Source organism: Amia ocellicauda, chromosome 3 (genome assembly GCF_036373705.1).
Source record: "Amia ocellicauda isolate fAmiCal2 chromosome 3, fAmiCal2.hap1, whole genome shotgun sequence".
In the NCBI taxonomy this organism is placed as follows: Eukaryota; Metazoa; Chordata; class Actinopteri; order Amiiformes; family Amiidae; genus Amia; species Amia ocellicauda.
This window is the reverse complement of record NC_089852.1, coordinates 2524214-2546389: the sequence shown is the minus strand read 5'-3', so window position 1 is coordinate 2546389 and position 22176 is coordinate 2524214. Positions and strand designations below refer to the sequence as shown.

At 44.7% G+C, this 22176-nt stretch overlaps 1 protein-coding gene across 1 annotated transcript in view; it reads right to left on the bottom strand.

The window, feature by feature from the left end:
• The window catches only part of LOC136746955 (protein bassoon-like), a 79710-nt gene that overhangs the window by 13035 nt on the left and 44499 nt on the right, over nt 1-22176 (bottom strand). The window contains exons 3-4 of the mRNA XM_066699864.1: nt 13015-13231; nt 12056-12933 (exon numbers count right to left, since the gene is read on the bottom strand). Coding sequence (XP_066555961.1) covers nt 12056-12933; nt 13015-13231 — 1095 coding nt within the window. The remainder of the gene's footprint in view (nt 1-12055; nt 12934-13014; nt 13232-22176) is intronic.

Sequence of the window (22176 nt, the reverse complement as noted above, 5' to 3'; positions counted from 1 at the left end):
TTTTCTGTCAGAAGTGATTACATCTCATTATGTTTACCACATACATAATAATTAACATAGACCTAAGTTTGTTACTGTTGTTGAAGTGTTTGATGAGTTGATTGGTGATGGTCAGCATGTGTAGGCAACAGATGTTTATCAAAGACATTGTTGCGAGTCCTTAACCAAATACCTGTGGCCTAAAACACACAATCTCTATACTGTTTGACTGTTTCAGCTGACTGAATATCCAGAAGACAGTGGTAGAATGAAATCATGAAAAGACAATGCTTGATTGAAGTAACCTCTCGGACAGAATAAATACAAAAATACGATTGCTTCATAGATAAACTGAAACAATGTATAATATAACAACATGAAACAATTAATAATATATACAGAATATAAAGGAAATAATAAAAGTACATTTTCCCACTACACTTGCTCTAAAACGCACTGGAACCAACAGGGGGTTTCAGACCCCTGGTATAAGATACAGCATGGGCGATACGGGGCAGAGCAGCGTATATGGCACGGATATGCTCCTCCTTTAGCCCCGCCTTCCAGCTCGTTAGGCACTGACGGGGCAGCTTGATTGAAAGAGTGGGGGGGACACTTTTGCCTTCTGCATTTTTCCTGCGAGGTTTTTGTGAGTGAGGCAGAACAGGGGGCCTGTCTCTCGGGTGAAAGCACTGAAATTGCTCTCGGTTTCTTATAAACAAATTTAAAGCGAATAAGAAACACACAGAATTGGGGGGTGGTAGAGGAAAACCAAAGCATTAGTAAGAATGAACAGCATAAGCTGCCATCTGCTCTGTGATCTCTGGCCCCCGGGCTCCTGCGCAACACTGACTGATTCACCTCCACTGCACCCTGGGCACTACAGCCCCCACCCCTCCGCTGCCCTCCTTCTATTTATAAACCTTGCCCAGTGCTCAGCGTGTGTGTGTGTGTGTGTATGTGTGTCTTTTCATCATCCCCCCGCAACAAAGACACTCGTCAGGTGTGTTGGTCTGGGAGGCTTCATAGACACATCGCTGTCTCCTGTACAGTTAAGGAGACTGGGAGAGAAAAGACACTGAGCATGTTTTTGCCTCCTGCCTCCTGGGTGCAGGCGTGGAAGAAGCCCCTTCGGACGACCTGTGTAATCTAAGCACCGGGGGACACCAAAACACCAGTCCCGCCCCTCTCTTTATGCCCAGTGATGCTCTGGCATCTTCCAGACCAGACAGTTTCTCTTGCTCTCCCAGCGCACGTGTCTCTCCAAGGCGGGTATCTCCACAGTTCAGTGCCACTGGCTTCTCATCGGCAGAGACTTCAGAAAGAGAAAACGAACAACGGTTCTGTCCGCCAGCGGTGGGGGCCGCGGGTAAAACCACAAGGGAATGAAGCACCAGCGTCTGGCCTCTCACTCGGACCCTGCAGCTTTGAGTCAGTGCTGCAATAATTCAACTAGAATTGAACTGAGAAGTAGAGTAATGGGTTTGATTAGTGCATACGCTTGTTTACAATGGAAATACTCCTGTGTATTCAGTCCGTGGCTCTGGTATGCTAATATCCTCTGTGTTTTCGAGGTATATAGATAATCTCTGAATACTTTTTCAATTCAATTAATCTGAAATGCAGCAGAATCTCCGCCAGGACATTTCGGTTCATCAGCCCCTCAAGGCTTGAGAACAGAATTGACAAACTCGTTACCAAAGTTTCTGCATTCAAAACCAGACAGACAAAAAGGGGGTGACAATAAAGCCAAATGTCACAGAACAAATGTAAAAACACCGTTACAGATTACGAACGTGAGGGGAGCACGACCTGGCGGCCGATCGCTTCCCTGGGCTCCGCCACCAGATCCCACACAAACGGCTCCATCACGTCAGACAGGAAAAGGTTATTCATGTCTCACGCACCGAGTGGGCCGGAGACGAGTATGTTTTCTGCCAAGGGGAAGACCTCTGATCTGCATAATGGCATCACCAGGATGTGCATTAGCGAGGTAGGAAAGAAAAGAAAGACTTTTCCCCTGGAATGGACTACTCACCTGAAAGCTTTCGCTCGTAAAAATGACTTGTGTTCCTGTTCCACACAGACGATGGATTGTGTTGCCTTGAAATAAAATGCTTTCTATTACAGTTTACAGCGGGATATCAGGGACCAGTTCACGTTGAGCATTTGCCTTTTGTCTCTTTACAATGTGATTTCACAAACCGTTTCCACGCACAAAACTGGCTCTGACAACTGAGTCGAGCCGTGCGGCAAATCACAAACACACACAATGGAAGAATGCATTCCAGGAAAAGGCAACAAATATTTGCATTAAAAAATACATTTACAAACCTCTGTTCTTTAGAAATGACCCATGTTGATACTAAAACAAAACACAACAGCAGCCCGAATCTACACGTCTGTAAAAGCAGTGGGTTTACGGTTTCCGTGCTATTGATTCCCCCAGTCTACAGTACTGGATTAAAAACAGAAACAAGAGCAATATCGATCAGGTGAACTGCGCAAATATTATTAGATCCTCTCCCACTACTATTTCAAAATCAATACAGGGAGAAAAAAGCGAGTTAAGGGAGTCATGCTAATTTCATACACAGGGTTGAGCAGTTATGGCATCTTCAACGCGCGGTGCAAGAATGATTTGAAACCTGGGCTTTCGGAGGAACGTGATCGCGTTACAGAGAAGAAAAAGACATTAAACGAAGGCGATAAAACAAAAAAAACACGGCTTTGGTTAAGAATATGACAACCGCGTTTGGACACATCGTTTATCTGTTCGTACCTGAAATGCATTCACTCAGGACAGACACCATTTAAAGGCTGTCAAGCGATCAGACGCCCGAGAACACAAGTGTGTGGAGCTACATCCATCTGAAATGATATTGATGAGGTTGTTTAAAATTTAGTTAAACTACACAACTGCAGCATACTACCCGGTCTGGTTGTCGGAGCCTGGCATTCTGGGCTCAAGAATCAGGATCTCAACTCTTACACTGAAGTCTTTCAGTTCCTGGTTCACTGCCTTTAAAAATAACCCGGGATGGCCTAAACACCCACCCTGACCTCTGATGGTTAAAACGGGTAATTTAATTGATTCTGGGTACATTTGTTGTGCTCACAATAAACGCAATAGCTTTATTTTATTGGCCTCTTCTTTAATCTGGCTTGCAGAGTCAGGAGATTGTGGGAGTGTCTGTGTCTGTGAGCTGAATATTGAAACCCTCTGGACCGTCCTGTACACTGCCTCCCCCCTGCAGAATATAAATGTTATTGTGTGGATCTCCTCTTACACCACATCCTGTCACACTTCAACGACGCTGCGTATTACAGTCACAGTGAAGATGTAGTGCAGTCTTTACTCGACTTGTTTTTATATATTACCATCATTCTACATAGGAGGTTTAATTATGCCTGGTTTACATTTGTGTACCCATACCAGCTCCAGGCCCTAATGGTACGGGTGTGTTCCAACAACAAATACTCGAGCTGAGCCAGAACCAAACCATGACACTCTGGCGATCGTATCTTTTATGCCTTATCTTGTATATAAGAACATAAGAACATAAGAAAGTGTCCAGTTGAGAGGAGCCCATTCGCCCCATCGTGCTCGTTTGGTGTCCATTAATAACTAAGTGATCCAAGGATCCTATCCAGTCTGTTTTTGAATGTTCCCACATTGTCTCTTCAGCCACATCGCTGGGGAGTTTGTTCAGATTGTGACGCCTCTCTGTGTGAAGAAGTGTCTCCTGTTTTCTGTCTTGAATGCCTTGAAGTCCAATTTCCATTTGTGTCCCCGGGTGCGTGTGTCCCTGCTGATCTGGAAAAGCTCCTCTGGTTTGATGTGGTCGATGCCTTTCATGATTTTGAAGACTTGAATCAAGTCCCCACGTAGTCTCCTCTGTTCCAGGGTGAAAAGGTTCAGGTCCTCAGTCTCTCAGTAGGACATTCCCTTCAGACCTGGAATAAGTCTGGTTTCTCTCCTCTGAACTGCCTCTAGAGCAGCGATATCTTTCTTGAAGTGTGGAGCCCAGAACTGTCCACAGTATCCAGATGAGCTCTAACTAGTGCATTGTACAGTCTGAACATCACTGCCCTTGTTCTCAATTCTACACTTTTGACAATATACCCTAGCATTGTGTTTGCCTTTTTTATTGCTTCCCCACATTGTTTGGATGGAGAAAGTGAGGAGTCCACGTAGACTCCTAGGTCTTTCTCATGCATTACTTCATCTAGTTCTATTCCTCCCACTGTGTAATGATAGTGGACATGTTTGTTACCTGCATGTAAAATCTTGCACTTGTCCACATTGAATTTCATTTGCCTTCCAGTCAGAACACCTGATGCAGAACAAGATCCCGGGCACTTTGTGCTTTAAAAAAAAAAAAAGAGAAGAAAATAAAAAAAGTCAGGAGCTGAAGTACATTTCTACTCAAGAATGTCGCCCCTGGCAAAACAAACAGGCAGCATCTTCACATGCAGGAGAGAGAGAGAGTTCAGGACTTACAAGTGACTGGAGCGCGGCACACAATCCTGTGTCATATGGCACAGGACGGAGGCAACGAACTGGTATTTACCTCCCAATGTACCTCAGGGGAAAACAAAGCTTCTATACGGTTCTCTCCTAGCACATTCTGACAGGGTAATATCTTCACTGCACTCCTCCCTTTACATTAGCAAACACAACGACTGACATTCATAAAAATCGAGGCGCTCATATTTTATTAAATATTCGTTATGCCACCCACTGCATTATTAATGATGCGTTCCTGGCGCTCTGCAGGGGGGGGGGCTCCGGCAACTGTTTCACCTCCTCACGGCGTGGCACGCCTACACGTTTCTCTGCTACTTCATTCTCTACGAATCCCCCCGTAGCCAATTCAGTTTTGAGATCCCAAATGATTTTACTTTGCTTTATTCCCATTTAATGAACTGTAACTAATGCTTTTGGCTCCAAAGGGGTGGTGGGGGGAGCTGATTCACAGCCACAGAGTGAGTCCCCTTTTGGGTCTGACACACCATCATGTGCAATCCAGATGTTTGGGAGCTGAATGATGTGGTTTAACGTAAAGGAAGGGTCACCAGGGACTGGTTTTAACTCCAAACAGTCATTGCCCGAAACTCCAGATATTCTGCAATGGCAAAAGTCTTCCAGGGGGCACAAGCGTTACTCTACCGCCTGCATTATTAAAGCCACCTTGGAATTAACAAAGGGATGATATTATTTGCAAGTTCATTATTTGGTGTGGAAGAAGCGACACAACACGAAGGTCATAGTGTGCACAGGACCAGAGTTTGAGACTCGTATGAATCACACTGGTCTGATGAGTCCGTTGTGCAGATTCTGCAGTTCCTTGTCTGTTCATGTTGATGTCTTTATTTGTGCAAGACCTGCCTTGGGGATGCTGTAAATCTTTCTTTCAGAATCTGATTTAAGATGGGGGAGAAAATGTAATCAATTGAAATGCCAAATAATTACAACCTGCATGTCTTGTGTCTTTTCCAAGCTGGAAGGATCTTTCCACTTAAAAAAGTACACATTGAATCTGCAGATTCCTTTCTGAGCCTCTTCAGTAAAGCGGTGAACTTCTCCGTCCCCGTGACTCTGCTACGTTGTGAGACAGCGATGCTAATTTAATACGACCCAACGCGGCGTCTCGGGGGGGATGTGTAAAACCCTTCCTGCTTGGGGAAGGTATTGAAGCTGCCACAGGTCACAAGAAACAATGGTCTGGCTCCTGTCAAAGAACAATTCATCTGCCTGCATTTCTGCATATAGCTCCATTTCAGTAAAGCGCAAACTGCAGATCACCTCTGGGACAATTTCAGTTTTATCCAAACTGCAAACGACTTCTCGACAGTGACAGGAAAATGATTGGCTTGGCGTTGAACATTTGAACACAATTGTATTGCAAAAACAAGCTTATGTGAATTAACAGTGTTTAATAAAATCACCAGACAATCCATATGTGATACTGCCCCATAATATATATGTTTTAAATCACTGTATTTTGTAATGCTCTAGCCGAACATCAACCCCTTGTTTCTTTATTCATCTCTGTCACTGATCTGCAAAATCTCATGAATTTTGTACAGTGCAAAACATATAGAGACCTTTTCCATCCTGTTAGTGACATTTGGCATCTTTATCTCACAATTAAGTTTGAACTGGTGCCTCAGGTGTCAGCATTTAATTAGGGCAAGATAAGACGCCCACACTGGTGGCAGCATGTAAAGCAAGAGACTTCAGTTTCTCTACAGGTAAGTTATTTATGATGTTTTCACACCGGCGTATCACCAACCACCTCTTTTTCAAGGAGTGCGATACGAAGTGCCGCGGAGCAGAACGTCTCATTGTGTGACTGATGTCGTGCGTGATTCCAGGGCGCTCAAACGGGACGTGAACAAGTGGTGTGAAACCACTAGGGGAGATCAGATGAGAACTTTCTTAAAAACTGTCTTACTTTACATGTCCACTAGCATTGGAGATCTTCAGTAGATGAGTTTAAAAACCCTTAATCTTGGAGTTGAAGTTGCACTGTACGAAGTAGGCTCTATCCGGGGCGAAATCAAACCCATCCTCTGTCGCAGTATATAAGAACATAAGAACATAAGAAAGTGTCCAATCGAGAGGAGGCCATTCGACACATTGTGCTTGTTTGGTGTCCATTAATACTAAGTGACCAAGGATCCTATCCAGTCTGTTTTTGAATGTTCCAAAATTGTCTCTTCAGCCACATCGCTGGGGAGTTTGTTCAGATTGTGATGCCTCTCTGTGTGAAGAAGTGTCTCCTGTTTTCTGTCTTGAATGCCTTGAAGCCCAATTTCCATTTGTGTCCCCGGGTGCGTGTGTCCCTGCTGATCTGGTGTTAACTTGCAGCTCCTGTCTGTGTCTCTGCTTTAATGAAACTCGTTGTGTTGTAAAGTCTCTCTCAGCAGTCGAAAGGTTAATGCAATTAATTGCAGGGATCTTGGGAGTTCCCTACTGGGATCAAAAATATGGTGATAGGTCAGGTGAGAGAAGCAGCAGCTTGTGGGATTAAGGTCATAAAGCTTGGCTATCGACAATAACTGATCATGTATTCAGAAGCACGAGGGCTGAGCGGAGTAAAGGCATCTGTTGCTGCCCCAGTCAGGGCTATTATATCATTATAAAGAGTTAAACGTACAGAGTATGGCACAGTCAGGTGACTGTGTTCATTCCCTGCCCAGATTGTATTCTTCATTCTTCGCCAGTTTATACTGTTTACACATCCACCCACAGCACGGAGCGCTAATCTGCTCCAGTGTGTCGATTGTCTCATAGTTTAAGACCTGAAAAGGCTGTTTGGATGCCCTTGTAAAGCAATTAATCAGTCCAGCTAAATCAGTTGAAGCCCAGGTGGGACTAAAACAAGTCCTGGTGTATCACACACTGCCACCCAAACCCCACCCTCCCCGTCACAGACCCCCGTACCCTGCATGACTCTGCCCCTCGCCTCGGTGCTGAGAGGGCACGGCATGGACTCTGGACCTCTCTGTAGGGTTTCCGGCCGGTGCCAGCGCTCACATGGCACTGCCAAGGACCGCTGATCTCTCGCAACCTCGCTCGACACTGGCGCCGTACTGGAGGAGCTATTTCTGTCAGGTGTACGCAGTGGGTGCGAAGCCTCACACAGTCACTGACAGTGAAATGAAGGGCGCTGCTGTAAATCGCAGGAAGTCAGTAATCCTTTCTTTGTGGCAATTATAAAGCAGGTGGTTTCCCCAATGCCATTATTAATGGTGAATACGCCAATCAAGAGATCAAAGAAAACCCCAGACTCATTCCACATTAGAGGAGGGTGCTTTTTTGCCAAAATGCTAAATGCATTCACTTCCTTGTATTCACCATCTGAAACAAAATGGCGCATGCAGAATTAATCAGAACATACTTCTTCGGTTAAATCAATACATGCGGGCAATACTGTCAGCGGTTAGAGATTTAAGGTAACAATTATGCTTTAAAATATTTAAAAGGTAAATAAATAAATGTATATATTTGAATTAAGACATTCAATAATTAATCAATACAAATTTCACTATAAATGTCTATGCACAAGGATATCATACTTCATACTCTAAATGTATCTGGTCGTACAAAACGAGTTTAATTTAAACATGTCAGTCACATGATTTTGCACATGATGTGCTAGTGTGAACAAATGCAGACATTTTCCACTGACTACATCTCACTAATACTCGCCATTTACAAAAACAACTGCGCTATATTTTTAGAAATCGCAGAATTTCTGTATTTTAAGCCCTTCTTCCCAGTGTTTATCCCCCACGGCCCCCCTTTGCGGCACATCATGCAAATTGTCTTACCTTGAATCTAAAGAGAAAAGGACGGCTGTGAAGTCTGCCTTTTATTAGATTTTTGCAGCTGCAAAATTAGTCCAGTTATGCAAAAGCAACTGGCATGAGATAAACAGACATTTTGTGTGTGTTTCTGGTTCCCTTTTCTAAAAGATCGCCTCTTAAAATGTTACCAAAAACCCTGTTGAACCCCTGCTGTATAATTTCAATAAAACTACTGTTACAGCACATGGGAAACGACAGCCTGCCAATTTCCAGTTAGCAGACTAGTAGGGCCATCTTATTAAGCTGTAGGAACTGTAGACGAGATTTATTCTGTTCGGAGGAGATGAAGTTAAGTTATGAAAGAGTTTGTCTGTATGCAGAGAGAGTTTGCATCTAAGTTTCAAATCAGAAATGAACACTGATGTGTTACTCATGCAGGGAGGCTGCTTGTGTATCTATTTATTGCACAATGTTCAAGTGGAGTATGATGTTTGATGGCGCTCACATCATTAGTGTAGTGTAGGAGGCATAGTGGACAACAATGCAGAATCCTGGAGTGTAGGATAGTCCATTAAAAGATGAATTTGTGCCAGACCAGAAAAAAATCTGTGTGGGCTAAACACCTGACTTTTTTTTCTTCCTCTCCAATAAATATTTCAGACCATTAAAACCTCAGCGAGTTGGAACTGGGAGTCAGAAAGCTCAGCATGTGAACAGAGAAAAGCAGACATCTAAATGATGCAAACGTTCGTCTGGAATGTGAAGAGGCATTGCCTCAGACTGTGCAGACAAACATATAGACAAGTGCCAGCAAGCTTGCATTAATTCAGGCAGAAATGTTTGTTAATCAGAAAGTTCAATTATCCTAAAGCAGGGCTTCCCAACATTTTCAAACCAAAGACACACCGAAGTAACAAACACGCTTAAAAAAACATTCTTTCCATGTGAAACCTGAGCTCATCCTGATGCACAGAGTTGTGCAATTCTGGTTGGAATAATTTATTTATACAATGTTCTGCGTGGCACACCCAAAATTTGAAAATGTGGCGATGGTAATTTTAAATCAGGAGCAGGTAACGTTCAGATGTAATACCTTGTTGTACAGTGTGAGGTCTTCACTTTCAAAACTGAAATGCACTGAGAATGAATACTGTGAATATTATTTAAGTGTTAGGCTAATTATTTGAAGATTTGGATGCTTAATAAAAGTTTCATGATAAAAAAAATAAAAATCTGAAATTAGAAAATCTGACCAAGTTACGTTTTACTGAGGTAGGAATGGTCTAACAGCTACATTTAGGTTGTATAGGAGCCTAGTAATTTTCCAAAATTGCGCATTCGAATAAAGTTATCAAATCAGCGTTACATTTACTTTACTATAAAAAAGAGCAATTTTTTCCGCAAATAAAAAGTTTCTTGAACGGCTCCTTTCAGGATGAAATAAAAATGTCCTTAAATAAATCTCACTAAGCTTTCTGAAAGGTGGTTATTACTGTCAGCATTCAATTGTCCTTGATTTGCATAATTATTCTCTAAGTAACATTTGATTGCAAAACCTTAATTGGATGCTGTCTGGCATGCCATCGTTTCCACTCTCCAGTGATGGGCGAAGAAATCACCTGTTTGGAGTCCTCGGGCTTCGATGCAGTCGCTCTCAGTACAGCTACGGTGAAAAGGATGAGTTATTTTGACTTAATGTCTGTGCTTGTGCATCCATTATCACACCCTCCAGTGGAGCCCTCTCTGATGCTCCTTGCCTGAGGGGTCAGTGGATGTCACGTTGCAGAAACTACGAGACACCCCTCTGAAATGAGAGAGAGCTGCTGTTTCTTCCAGAGGTGAAGGGTGCCACGATGCCAAGATGGGAGCAGTGTCTGAATGTGTCACAATCTTCCTCAAATTAGCACAGGGGGTCGGCGTTCATCTCTTCACAGATTATTCAGATGCATCTGATCTGAGATGTTAATTGTATCTGTTTATAACAAACTGCACCATATCCCTTCTGAATAATGACTGCAAAACTGTCTGGTGCATTTCTTCACTTTCAAGCATTTTTGAGGCATTTATAGCCCATGTCATCAAAGTAAGGAGGAGGAAGAGATGTTGCAAAAACCATTAAATGCTCCCAGGAAAACACTATGATTAAAACAGCAACATTAAAAGCATCATGGCTATATTGTGCCATATCCTCAATCACGGCCAACTAGTACATACAATCGGCACATTGTTTACTTAAACAATCTACTACCCGGTGTTAGAATAATAATTAGCAGACAGCACAAGCTACTAATTAAAACAACTCCTATCGGTCGTTCTACAACTGCAGCAGGCAATACGGATGTCTTCGATACAATATTATCAGAGGTGTTTGTTGCCGTTTCCTCTTCCTCGTAAGGCAGCGAGGAAGGCTAAACTATGTGATTACGGGAACAACATGTATCTGCGCTGACCTGCCACCTGGGAGACAAGCAGAAGCACAAGATGGAAAGGTAGAGTTCAAACAACGTGCCACGAACCCTGTTAGAAACGCAACATGGTGTAAGAAAATATGTGCCTAGGGTAAATATCCAGCATTCCCACTGCAGTGGCATAGCCTTCACACTACCTACAGTAGTAGCCCACAGCTGCTTGTTTGCTCCATTTTGAAATGCGTAAATGAAAGCGTTTACTTCTCACCAGCATACAATGGATATAGATAGCACCGTGCATACATTCATAAATTCATACAGAACAAAACAAAAAACGAACTTCTTAATAATGTTTTCTCATGAAAACAGAACCAGTTCACATGGCTTTATCAGTAATGGTTTTATGGATCAGTCAAGCCTCAGAGAGATGATCAACATCTGATTTATGACCCCCTGTTTTAGATTATAGTGGATTCAACTCACACCATGAAAAGAGCATTGGATTGTGCCTGCAGGTCCTCCACAGTCCTTATCTTCCCCTGTACAGACACTGCCAGGGCTCTGCTGTCAACTTCACTTTGGACAGACTCAGCCCTCCTACACACACTCTGCTGTTCTCACCCGCCAGTGCTCTCCCTACCCTCTTGACAAGTTAAGTGACTGAGATTCCTTCAACAGGAACGTGTCCGAGGTCTATTCCATCATCCTCAGAATGGATAACAGGACGAGGGGAGCTTTAAAGAGAACCTGCGTCTCACTGACTGAACTGTGCCGTGTCTGCCTTTGCTTACAAATGCGATGCGCGACAATGCCCTGCCTAGATGCCATACGCATACTCTATTTGTGTAACGATCGCAGTAAGGTTGTGTAACCCATGTGTGCCTTTCAGCTAGGTGTAACACTCCAGGCAGGCCAGGTTCATAGTTTCTATGTAGATGGGTTTTAAGAAAACAATTTCATCCCAGGCCATAGAGAGAACAGAAGACGAAGGAGGGGTCTGTGATGGGTGCATTAGTGACCTCACTGACGTCGGTATAGTGACTCAGCAGCCAAGGTAGTAAACGTCTAGAGCATAGTATGTTTTTTAGAAGGTACGTCTTCAAACCCTCATGTTAATTTAAAAGCATTGTTCAGACACAAAAAATACACATTCTGTGCTCTTCAAAGGTGACAGGACAGAAGGAAGAAAAGGTTGGCCACTCTTTTATTTGCAGAGACTCATTTCCTGGCTGCTGCACATGATAGAGACCCACATGCCGAGCAGCACCTAATGTGCCGCTATCTAGCCGAGCCAGCAACGCCATGGTAGAGGAAGTAAGAGAGAGAGAGAGACGGCCGGGTGATCTTACCTCCACCAGGTGGGGCGTGGGGTTGAAGCCACACAAGTTGCAGACCTGCAAGTGACACTGCGTGCAGGAGTTGTAGTTGGGAGGCTGTCCAGAGCCAAGGTTCAGCTCGGTCTTGCACAGGGGGCAGTTGACTTTGGGCTTCTCTGGCTCCTTGGGCTTGGGAGCGTGATGCTGCTGCTGCGGCTGCTGTTGTTGCTGCTTATGAGGCTGCTGCTGTGGCTGTTGTTGGTGGTGCTGCTGTGGCTGTTGTTGGTGGTGCTGTTGTGGATGGTGGTGGTGGTGCTGTTGTGGTTGTTGGTGGTGCTGCTGTGGTTGTTGATGGTGCTGTTGGGGTTGTTGGTGGTGCGGTTGTGGTTGTTGGTGGTGCTTTTGTGGTTGTTGCTGTTGTTGCTGTTTGTGTTGCTGCTGCTGCTGCTGTGATGGAAGTTGCTGCTGCTGCTGCTTTTGCTGGTGAGGAGTGGTGCCGGGTTTCCCCTGGGCCTCCCCTGGCATTGGCCCTTGAGGTTTAGGGGCTGCTGCAGAACTGGCATCACTAAACACCACCTTGGGAGCCACCTTGGCGGGGGACGGCTGTGGCTGCATCGTGGGCTGTGGGTCAACGGATATGAGGGTGCTGGCCTGGTTTAACAGGGATGCCCCGAACCCAAACAGCTTCCCAGTCAGGCCATCCTGTGGCTGCTCCTGAGGACCGCCTGGCGCCCTAGCGGGAGAGCTGCCCGCGCTCCGGTTCTGCTCTGCCCTGGTGGGTTGGTGCTGAGGAGAGGAACGTGCCAGGTCCGGCTGGGACGGGGCCTTGGCCAAGCCCTGGATGGGTGCCATCCCAGGCTGGTCCCTCCTGCCTGTGGGATCTGGCTTGACCTGGGCCTGGCTGGCTGGCCCTCGTTGACCGAACTGGTCGGGTTTCATATGCTGAGATGCAGTTCCACTCTGTGGCCCCGGCTGGGAGGCTGGAATCGGACCCGACTGTCTGTGCGGTCCCGGGGAGGGCTGGGCTTGGGGTTTGGCCTGGGGCTGAGGCTGGGGCTGGGCTTGGGGGGGATGCTGGACCGGGGGGAGAGGTTTGGCCTGGTGCGAGGGCGAGTGGATCTGCTGTTGGCTCTTGGAGCGTGGAGAGGTTGTCATGTCCATTCCCAAGGCTCTCTGCATCTGGCAATTCAAACAGAGCCACTCCTGGACCTGTAACACAAAGAGGAAACAAAAATTATAACAGGGGAAAAACACAGTGTGACAGAATGGTTTCCATGTTGCAGCTGTTTGTCATTATTCATACACAATTTAAAAAACAGGATCACTTACTACAGAACGACCTTTTTGAGGTAAAATGACGTCTTCGCTTTTAAAGTGCTGTTGAATGCTTTGCTCTTTGGATCATCTGAATAACTGTCACTTCAGCGAACATCGGCCCAGACTGAGAACCGCATACCTCTAATTAAACCTTAGAAGCGCTAAGGAAATTTACTTCTTCCTTGAGGAGATTGAACATACTAACCAAGCGTAATCTTGTAAGAAGCAGAGAGCACCGTGTCAGTGTATTGGAGCCAAACATCGTACTTCTTACTGGCCTCACCATTTTCCCCACCGATAATTACCTGCATTCATTGATTTGCTATTCCTGTCTGCAATTTGCATAGCTAAGGGAACGTCTCCAATGTTGATGGCAACTCGTCCGATTCACTTTATTTCTGCTTGACCGTGTTGGGGTTAGAGTGTCACACAGACCAGAGGCTTCCAGCACAAATGTTCTATCGCCAAACGACCGTGACGTTTGCCTAAATCAAAATACTCACAACAGAAAAATACAGTGATAGGAATGTGAAACTTTCTGATCTGTAATTTGAGGCAAAATGACTAATAGAAATCACTGCCGATTAAAGTCTCTGCAACTGCATCGGCAGGGGTGGCAGCGTCTGTGAGAAAAGAGCAACAGAGACACGCCTCTAAACTAGCAGCTTTTGCTTTTACTGTTGGTGTCTTGAGCTGTAGCAAATGCTGAGCTTCATATTCTGTGTGAATAAAAAATGCTAATTAAAATGATTAGCATTGGGTTGTTGTTTTTTTAACACGGTTGATTATTTCTTTCCCCTAAGAAGTTTGATGTGTTTGCATTTCCAGATTTATTGTCTGCCAAACGTCTCGGTCTTTACAAATGTGTTTGTGGCCAGTGTGTGTGAAGCTTCCTTTGTGTCACACATTGACAGGCAGACGGTTCAGCTAGATCGGGGGGAAACTATTTTATTTCTTTAAGTGAATGCTTTTCAAACTCTCATTAACAGTATACGCTGTGTATGTATGAGTCTGAATATATACAGACGTCAAAATGAAGGAGGATGAAAAGGAAACGTGATATCTCAGCCCACACAATTCAGAAGACTATCAGAAAATGTCTGAGCCTATATATTTCTAATTTCAAGTCTGCCTGTTGTCGGGCTTTCACATAAATACCACACCAAGACACTTACAAGGGTTACAATCAGACAACACAGTTCATTACAAATACAAGGACAACCAATTTAAATCACAGACATGCGAGGGAGTCGTTTACTGTCTGCAGAACAGGAATTTACATCCTGCCAGAAACAAAAAGAAATAAAAAAAATTGAGTGGATCCAGATACAATAAAACAAACTTTAGGACCCGCAAGTTTGAGATAGAGTGGTCCCGACACCTAGTACCTAGTTCTGCCACCGGGAGGCAAATGAGGAGGAGGAGCGGCCATGGTGGCTACAGAGAGAGGAGGAAGAGCAGGCGGAGGAGGAGGAAAGTGGGAGTGAGGGTATTAAAAGTCGATGAGTGGCTTCTGAGAAGAGATGTAGGAGAAAGGTTAGGAGGCGGTCTGGAGGAAGGAGTGTGAGGGAAGTCAATGGAAGGACAGGAGAGGAGAATCTGAACATCAACTGTAAAAGTGGAAAGAGAATCTGCGGACGAAAAGAGGGTCCAGAGAGCAGGAGGAGAGAGACAGAGAGGGTCCAGATACACAATTGTGGGCAAACGCTTGTACGGAGTCGGTGAGAGCCTGCTGAGGGGTCAGAAGAAACCGCGATGGGTTTTGAAGTGATTAAACTGGATGGAGCAGCAGATTGGAGGTGAGGTTGAAAAACTGTAAAAAGGTGTCTGATGGGGAGAGAGGAGAGAGAACAGAAGGAGAATGGCTAATAAGAAGCTATAAGCGAAGGGGGTGACAGAAACGACAGCAGCTTCTGGAGGAGACGAGATCTAGCGGGCAAGGGGAAGCAATTCGACGATAATGAAGGGAGCAGGAAAGGGAAAGCTGAAGTCCTCTAAGAGAATGACAGGCGTAGAGCAAGAGGGAAGAGTTTCTTTCGGGGAAAATGCCACAGGTGATATACCTAGAGCTGTTGTAACTGTTTGCCCGAGGGCTGAATTCTCCAGGTTTTACCACAGTAGCAAAGCAGACGCTATGGATTACGTGTTTCCCATGCCTATGAGCGTAGGTTGCATATCATGGCCCTCGCCCGCAGCTCATTAAAGGGCAGCCCACTGTGAGTGCCAATGAGTCGCTTACAGACTTCTGCCGATCAGATGTCCCGGGGGTCGATACTCATCTGTCACGCGCTGTGCCAGCCATGCAGTGTGGGAATCTATCTGGTTTAGAGGGGATACAACGATAAGAGATTCGAACATAACCCTGAGAAAAAGTTTAGAAAGTAAGACTTGACACCGAGAAGAAATCCAGGGCTACTCTGTTTTATTCTCGTCACTGTTGGTCATAAAGTATATTTTTCTCAAACAATCCTCTTTGAATAAATCAGATAAATAAATAAATAAATAAATAAATAAAAGAACAAGGGCAGTGATGTTCAGACTGTACAATGCACTAGTTAGAGCTCATCTGGATACTGTGGACAGTTCTGGGCTCCACACTTCAAGAAAGATATCGCTGCTCTAGAGGCAGTTCAGAGGAGAGCAACCAGACTTATTCCAGGTCTGAAGGGAATGTCCTACTGAGAGACTGAGGACCTGAACCTTTTCACCCTGGAACAGAGGAGACTACGTGGGGACTTGATCCAAGTCTTCAAAATCATGAAAGGCATCGACCACATCAACCCAGAGGAGCTTTTCCAGATCAGCAGGGACACACGCACCCGGGGACACAAATGGAAATTGGGCTTCAAGGCATTCAAGACAGAAAACAGGAGACACTTCTTCACACAGAGAGGCGTCACAATCTGAACAAACTCCCCAGCGATGTGGCTGAAGAGACAATGTGGGAACATTCAAAAACAGACTGGATAGGATTCTTGGTCACTTAGTTATTAATGGACACCAAACGAGCACGATGGGGCGAATGGCCTCCTCACGATTGGACACTGTCTTATGTTCTTATGTTCTTGAAAGTCAATTGATTTTGCCTAGTCAACTGCAAAGTATTATTTGTTCCTTTCCTATAACCCTAGAACTTACGTCAGATTGGCTGATCTCAATCAACTTCATCTCCACACCAGCACCGAAGACCACAGAAATCTCATCAGCTCATCACAGGCAGATATCCTGTTCTCTCTTCCGTCCAGGGAACTGTGTGAGAGCAGCTTATAATTGCTGTAGCCTGTGGCTTTGGGCGATCCCTTATATATTAGGTGGAAGTGGTATAATGCTTTCTGCACCTTTTATAAATCATTGAGGTGTTCTTTTCTCCATGTCTTTTCACTACGAGCAGCAGAAAACAAAGGAGAAATGACACTCTGGGTTAGCAGACCAGCAACTCCCACACCTGCCAAAGGAACAATGCTCCTCAGGATACTCAGATTTAAAAAACCAAGATCTTTTCTACTTCACAGCCTTTAATCAGGTTCTTGTGTTTAATATGAATGTACATCAGAGTTTGCTGCCACAGGGTACCTTTCTACTTAACCTGAAATTAGCTCTTTTTGCCGTAACATGCTCTCACCGAGGGACAGCGCTTTTATTGTCTCTGTGACTTGGCTGGTTCTGAAAGAAGTAAAGACCTAAAAATGACAAAAACTGAGTCATAAAAAGATGCACAGTTAGTTCTTGTACACATTCGGAGGCTTACTCATTTTAACACTTCTGAAAATTCAGTTTAATACAGGGCATGAACTATATTAATGCATCATCGTCTTTCTGTCAGGGAGTGTCAGCGATTGACACACACACACACACACACACACACACACACACACACACATATGTAAATATTGCTTTATTTTTTAAATGTGTAAACTATTATCTCCTCCTTTGCCGAAACCAGAAGACACCACAGCAGGCAGGGGAATCAGTAACCCTTTATTTCCGTCTTTCACGAGCCCTATAACAAGGCCTTCCTCGTCTAATTAGCCGGCGCTGCAGTTCTGAAACCCTGGCTCCCTGAATTAGTTCGTAACTACTCAACTTAAGCAAATTACCTATAAACACGAGCTTTCGCATTTGTAAACGCCGCTCGGCCACACAACGATGCATTTTTCGCTCCAGGTTCCCAAACTGGGGAAATGCGCGGCCATGCAATACTGTAACTGAGAGCCGCAGGTCAGGACCAGTTCCAGGTCTCTTCTCGGTTTTTAATCAAGGGAAGTCTGTTTGTTTGTTTGTTTGTTTGTCATTGTTGTATTTAATTAAGATGACTTTGTTTTTCCACGGGGGCCAGAAGAGAGCAGATTCACTCGTTGTCTGACCCATGCCCTCTGAGGCGGTCCTTTTTCAGGGGATCCATCGCAAAACATTTTATTTCCATCAGTTAATTAATCATCTGAATTTGCAGCTCCGCACGCCCAAATTCCCGGGGACACGTCTATCAGACGCAGAGGAACAGCTGTTGCTCAGCGGCAGACGGGATGACATCAATAATACACGCCTTGAGCTTTATATTGTAGGTGTGGCTGCGAGGTGCGGCGGCTGCTCCACTCTTTGAAAGTGATCTCTTCGGCCGCGCTCAGCCCGAGCCCTGCAGCTGCCAGGATCAACAGGCATTAAACTCATGCTGAGCTTGTGGCCTTCACAGGAGAGGGCAGTGATATGATTTGGGGTTGAATGATGCCGTTCTGTTGTGACCTGTTCTGACGATGTGCTCCCCACATTGAGAGCGACTCTGATGAGACATAGATTTCGTGTTGAAAATGAATGAACAGCTCCGTGTTCAGCCTGACGATATAGGGAGTGCAAATTTGTGACTGCCACTAAATCGATTTCCATTCAGTCAATGGCAACCTTGTGAATACGTTTGACTGCAACTCTACATCTCTACTCCAGACAGAAACCAAATCAAATACGATTGCACGTGCTAAAATAAGGATGATCAGAGTGTCAGTATGCTGAACAGATCCACACATTTCCCAGCGTGATACTGATGTGCCAGATGCCATGAATGAAATATTCATCAGTAGGTGATGTCGAACATTTTGACTGACAAAACTGCATGGAATTCGGTTTCCCATCCACGGCGTTCCTGTTCCCCCTGATTAGAAAAGACAAAGCCGTCTGGATCGCTGAGGTAAACCTGGTCATGATCAATGTGCCATCTTTCCAAATGTCTGTTTGAAGCTCACGGATAAAAACACAGTGATGCATCTGAAAGCCGGGCACAGCGCACAGTCCTTTACTATAATATTTAATTGCAATCAAGATAGCCTTTCAACCTCTGTGACACAATACTATCAATCATCTCTCCATCACCCTGGGAGCGAGTGATTTTGTGGCGTTAGCCCGTGACTGCGCATCCAGTACCCCAGCACTCAGCTCACTTTATCAACCCCTGCTTCTGCTCCTACAAACAGCTGTGCTTCGCTGATTGCTCTCAGTGGGTTCCTCGTCTTTTGCAGTTTTTATTTAAAGCGCTCAGCTCTTCAGTGGGATCCTGTATTAGTTTTCCCATTGACTCGTGTCACGTAGGGAAAAAAAATCTTTCGATTTCCGAATGGCACGTCCTCATGTCTGAAGCCACAACCTGCAAGTCTTCATCGTTCACAGTGTCAGACACCATCTCCCTTTCCATGCCTTGGAACAAAGATTTGAGCCCCAAAGCTTGAGCGCTTAGTTCATATACCAGTCCTGCTGTACAAATATACCAGCAGCCAGAAAAGAGAGGGAACGATAACAAATTGCTGAGCTTCTGATAAGTGACTTCCTGCTGGCTCAACAGCTGTTAGAGCCACAAACCAAGTAGCTGGTGGAAGGAAATAGGTGTCTAATCTACTGTCAAAGGACCTCCATTCCCGTCCACTGTCCCCTTCTGAACAGTCCTGAGAGTTTATCCACTTCCCTTGAAATGAATCTACTCCCTGTTCTAGACATTCCCATACATTCTCTGGTGCTTCTCGCACAGATCCACAATCAAAACCCTGCAGTTCATTTAGTTATGTAAAGACCGATAATGCATATACTTGACCTTGCTCCTTATCTCATAAGACCGTTCTGTGAAGCTGCCTTGCGGGCGGGTGAGAGCGCGCCGGAGCACAGCTGACACTGTGGGCGTTATCAAAGCCTCCGCACTTCTCACATGAGACTCTCCAATACGGTGCCAGATCACGTCCCCTAATAGCCGGCACACTGATGGAAGAAGCGGAGACACTCGAGAGAACAACGAAAGCAAACAAGCGTGCGTGCGTGCGTGCATGCATGTTTGTTTTCCCTCCCTTCTCTGAACACGGAGGTGAGACTGGGAAGGTAATGACAAAGAGAAGTAGATGGCTGCTTCACTGCCGATGCATGGAGGGATGTTGTTTTCACCAAACAGTGCATTACAAGTGACTTGCAGTGATGCACTTTTGAGTTTGAGGTTCTTCCTAAAGAAAGAATCTTCCTTAGAGTGTTTTGAAATGCTTGACCCTGTTGGCCGACCTTTCCCACTGTGAGTTTAGCTCCCCAGAGCACAGTCTTGCATAACACTGTTTTTTGTGGGTGTTTTTTTGCAGACAACTCTACATGGGACCCCCAGGCGTCTCACATTCATTTTTACATATTCTCTACCCTGAGAGGACGGACATGCAATTGACAAGCTTAAAAGCCAACACAAGGAGAGCTGCTGAACAACGCATTGTCATCTGCAGTAGCTGCGACACCTTCATTTTTAATACAATGCCGAGACACCGGGCAACAATTATTCAGCATCTCCCCTGCCTCTTCTGTGTTTATCTGTTATCTTTGTTTCAGTCTTTGAAAAAAAAAAAAAAGATCTACTTACTTGAATTCATATTAAAGATTCGTAATAAAGAGACAATCGAATGTTTTAAATCCTGATTGTCCCCGGATTGAGCTCAAACGCTGACTCGTCCAGGGGTTTCCGCGTATTGTATTAAATAGTAAAATGCTGAAAAGCGCTAATGACTGTGGGAGCATTCTCTCTATATATTTAAATGCAGATGTGGAAACGCAATGTGTGCTTGATAACCTCATTACAGGACCTGTCAAACGCAAAGGTCATTCGGTGCGGAAACCAAACCCAAGAAGGGAGGTTTTAATGGGGCTGCCCATCAAACAGTCCGCCAGTAAAATCAAATCTTTTTTAAACTCTGCAGCTTTTCTGCCACAGCGCTGGAATAAGAGATTTCTAATCACCCAACACCTGATGTTAAAAAATTACACTTAATTAATAACAGTATTCTTTACGCTCATTTCATTGGGCTACTGTGTCGGCCTCTTGACACAGATGGGGTGTCGCAAATCAGCTGGAGATACGAGGGAGGTACCAGAGAGATTTTTACAAGCAGTAAGAAAATAAAATAAATAAAATCCCCTTTATACTAGCTTGCCAAAATAAGAAACCTGCAAGAGGAGATAAGACAACCTGCTCCGTGTGTGTACCTGCTCTGAAACAGCATTCCCGAAGAGAGCATTAAAGGCAGCTTTATAGAGAAACGTATGCATTTTGGCACTGTTGTCACCACTACTGAATTTACCAACATTTATCTCAAACTAGGAGTGAACAAAACAGCTCGTTCTCTCCGGGGACTGGAAACAAATACCACAGTACAGTCACTTTCAATTGAATTCTCATTTTTATCACCTGTGAGCAGCTTTGAAGCAAGTAATAAATCGTCTCAGTTCATTTGGTAAAGCAATTTAAATAGGGTGCAAAAAACTTGTGTAATGTCATTTATTTCTTATATTTTCTTAATGAAAACAAAATGACTTTGTTGTGTTCCCCCACTGATTCAATTCAGACTCGGTGCTCCATTGTTCACCTCAAAGGGGAAAAAGAAAGGCCTGCCCTCGATATACGCCAGAAAAAAGATGCCTAGTTTTCGTAAAATAATTGTGGTTTTGTATTTGTTTGGACAAGACAACTACATGTATTTTTCCTTTGCACCATCATGGAGCCAAGCTATCAGCAAGTGTTTTTAACCATTGTTTCAGTAACAAAGTGTGACAGTAGAAAGGTTTTCTTCTTATGCAGCTAAAGAGCAGAAATGGACATCACACTTTGTAAGAAACACAGCACAAGTTGGAGCTGTGGTTGAAAACAACGTTAAAACCCACCCAGCCTTAGAAATGACTGCTGCTTAGCTACAGCAATCTTACTGTGCCTCTCTACCCCTCCTGCACATGTGGACAACACATTTGTGTTCAGGGTTGAGGTCAGAGTCCCAACACCGGCATGTTAAAATCCCAAACATTGCAGTCATTGGTTTATTTTGATTAATTCAAATCTACCACTGCTTGTATTAACTGAGTAACTGAAGCTCTTAAACATAAACTGCAGTTAGGTGTGATTTGTACCACACAGATCTTAGGTCCCCGAGCAGATGTCATCTTTTAATTAAACCGTGCCCATCCGCAGACACCAGGCGGTTGTTGGCTGTCCGATATGAAACCCGCCGAAGATAACGCGCTGATGTACGAGAGCCGTGTGCAGCTCCTCTCCTCCCGGGGAGGGACGTGCGCTGCAGTAGCTCACGGAGCAGATGCGTTCCCATCACCCCGACCCCCGGTCCCTGCCCGAGCAATCTCAATCCGTCAATGATATCGATCGGCATTACCAACATGCTACTTGATTAAAACCTGGCTCAGCAGATCCGTCTCAGTCCGGCATGGACATCATAAAATAGCGCAGGGAGGGACAGCAGCTGCAGTCAATACCAAGTCCATCCCAGATGCATTTTGCAACTGTAATATAAGCAGCACAGCGGTGCAATTTCACAGATATGCATATT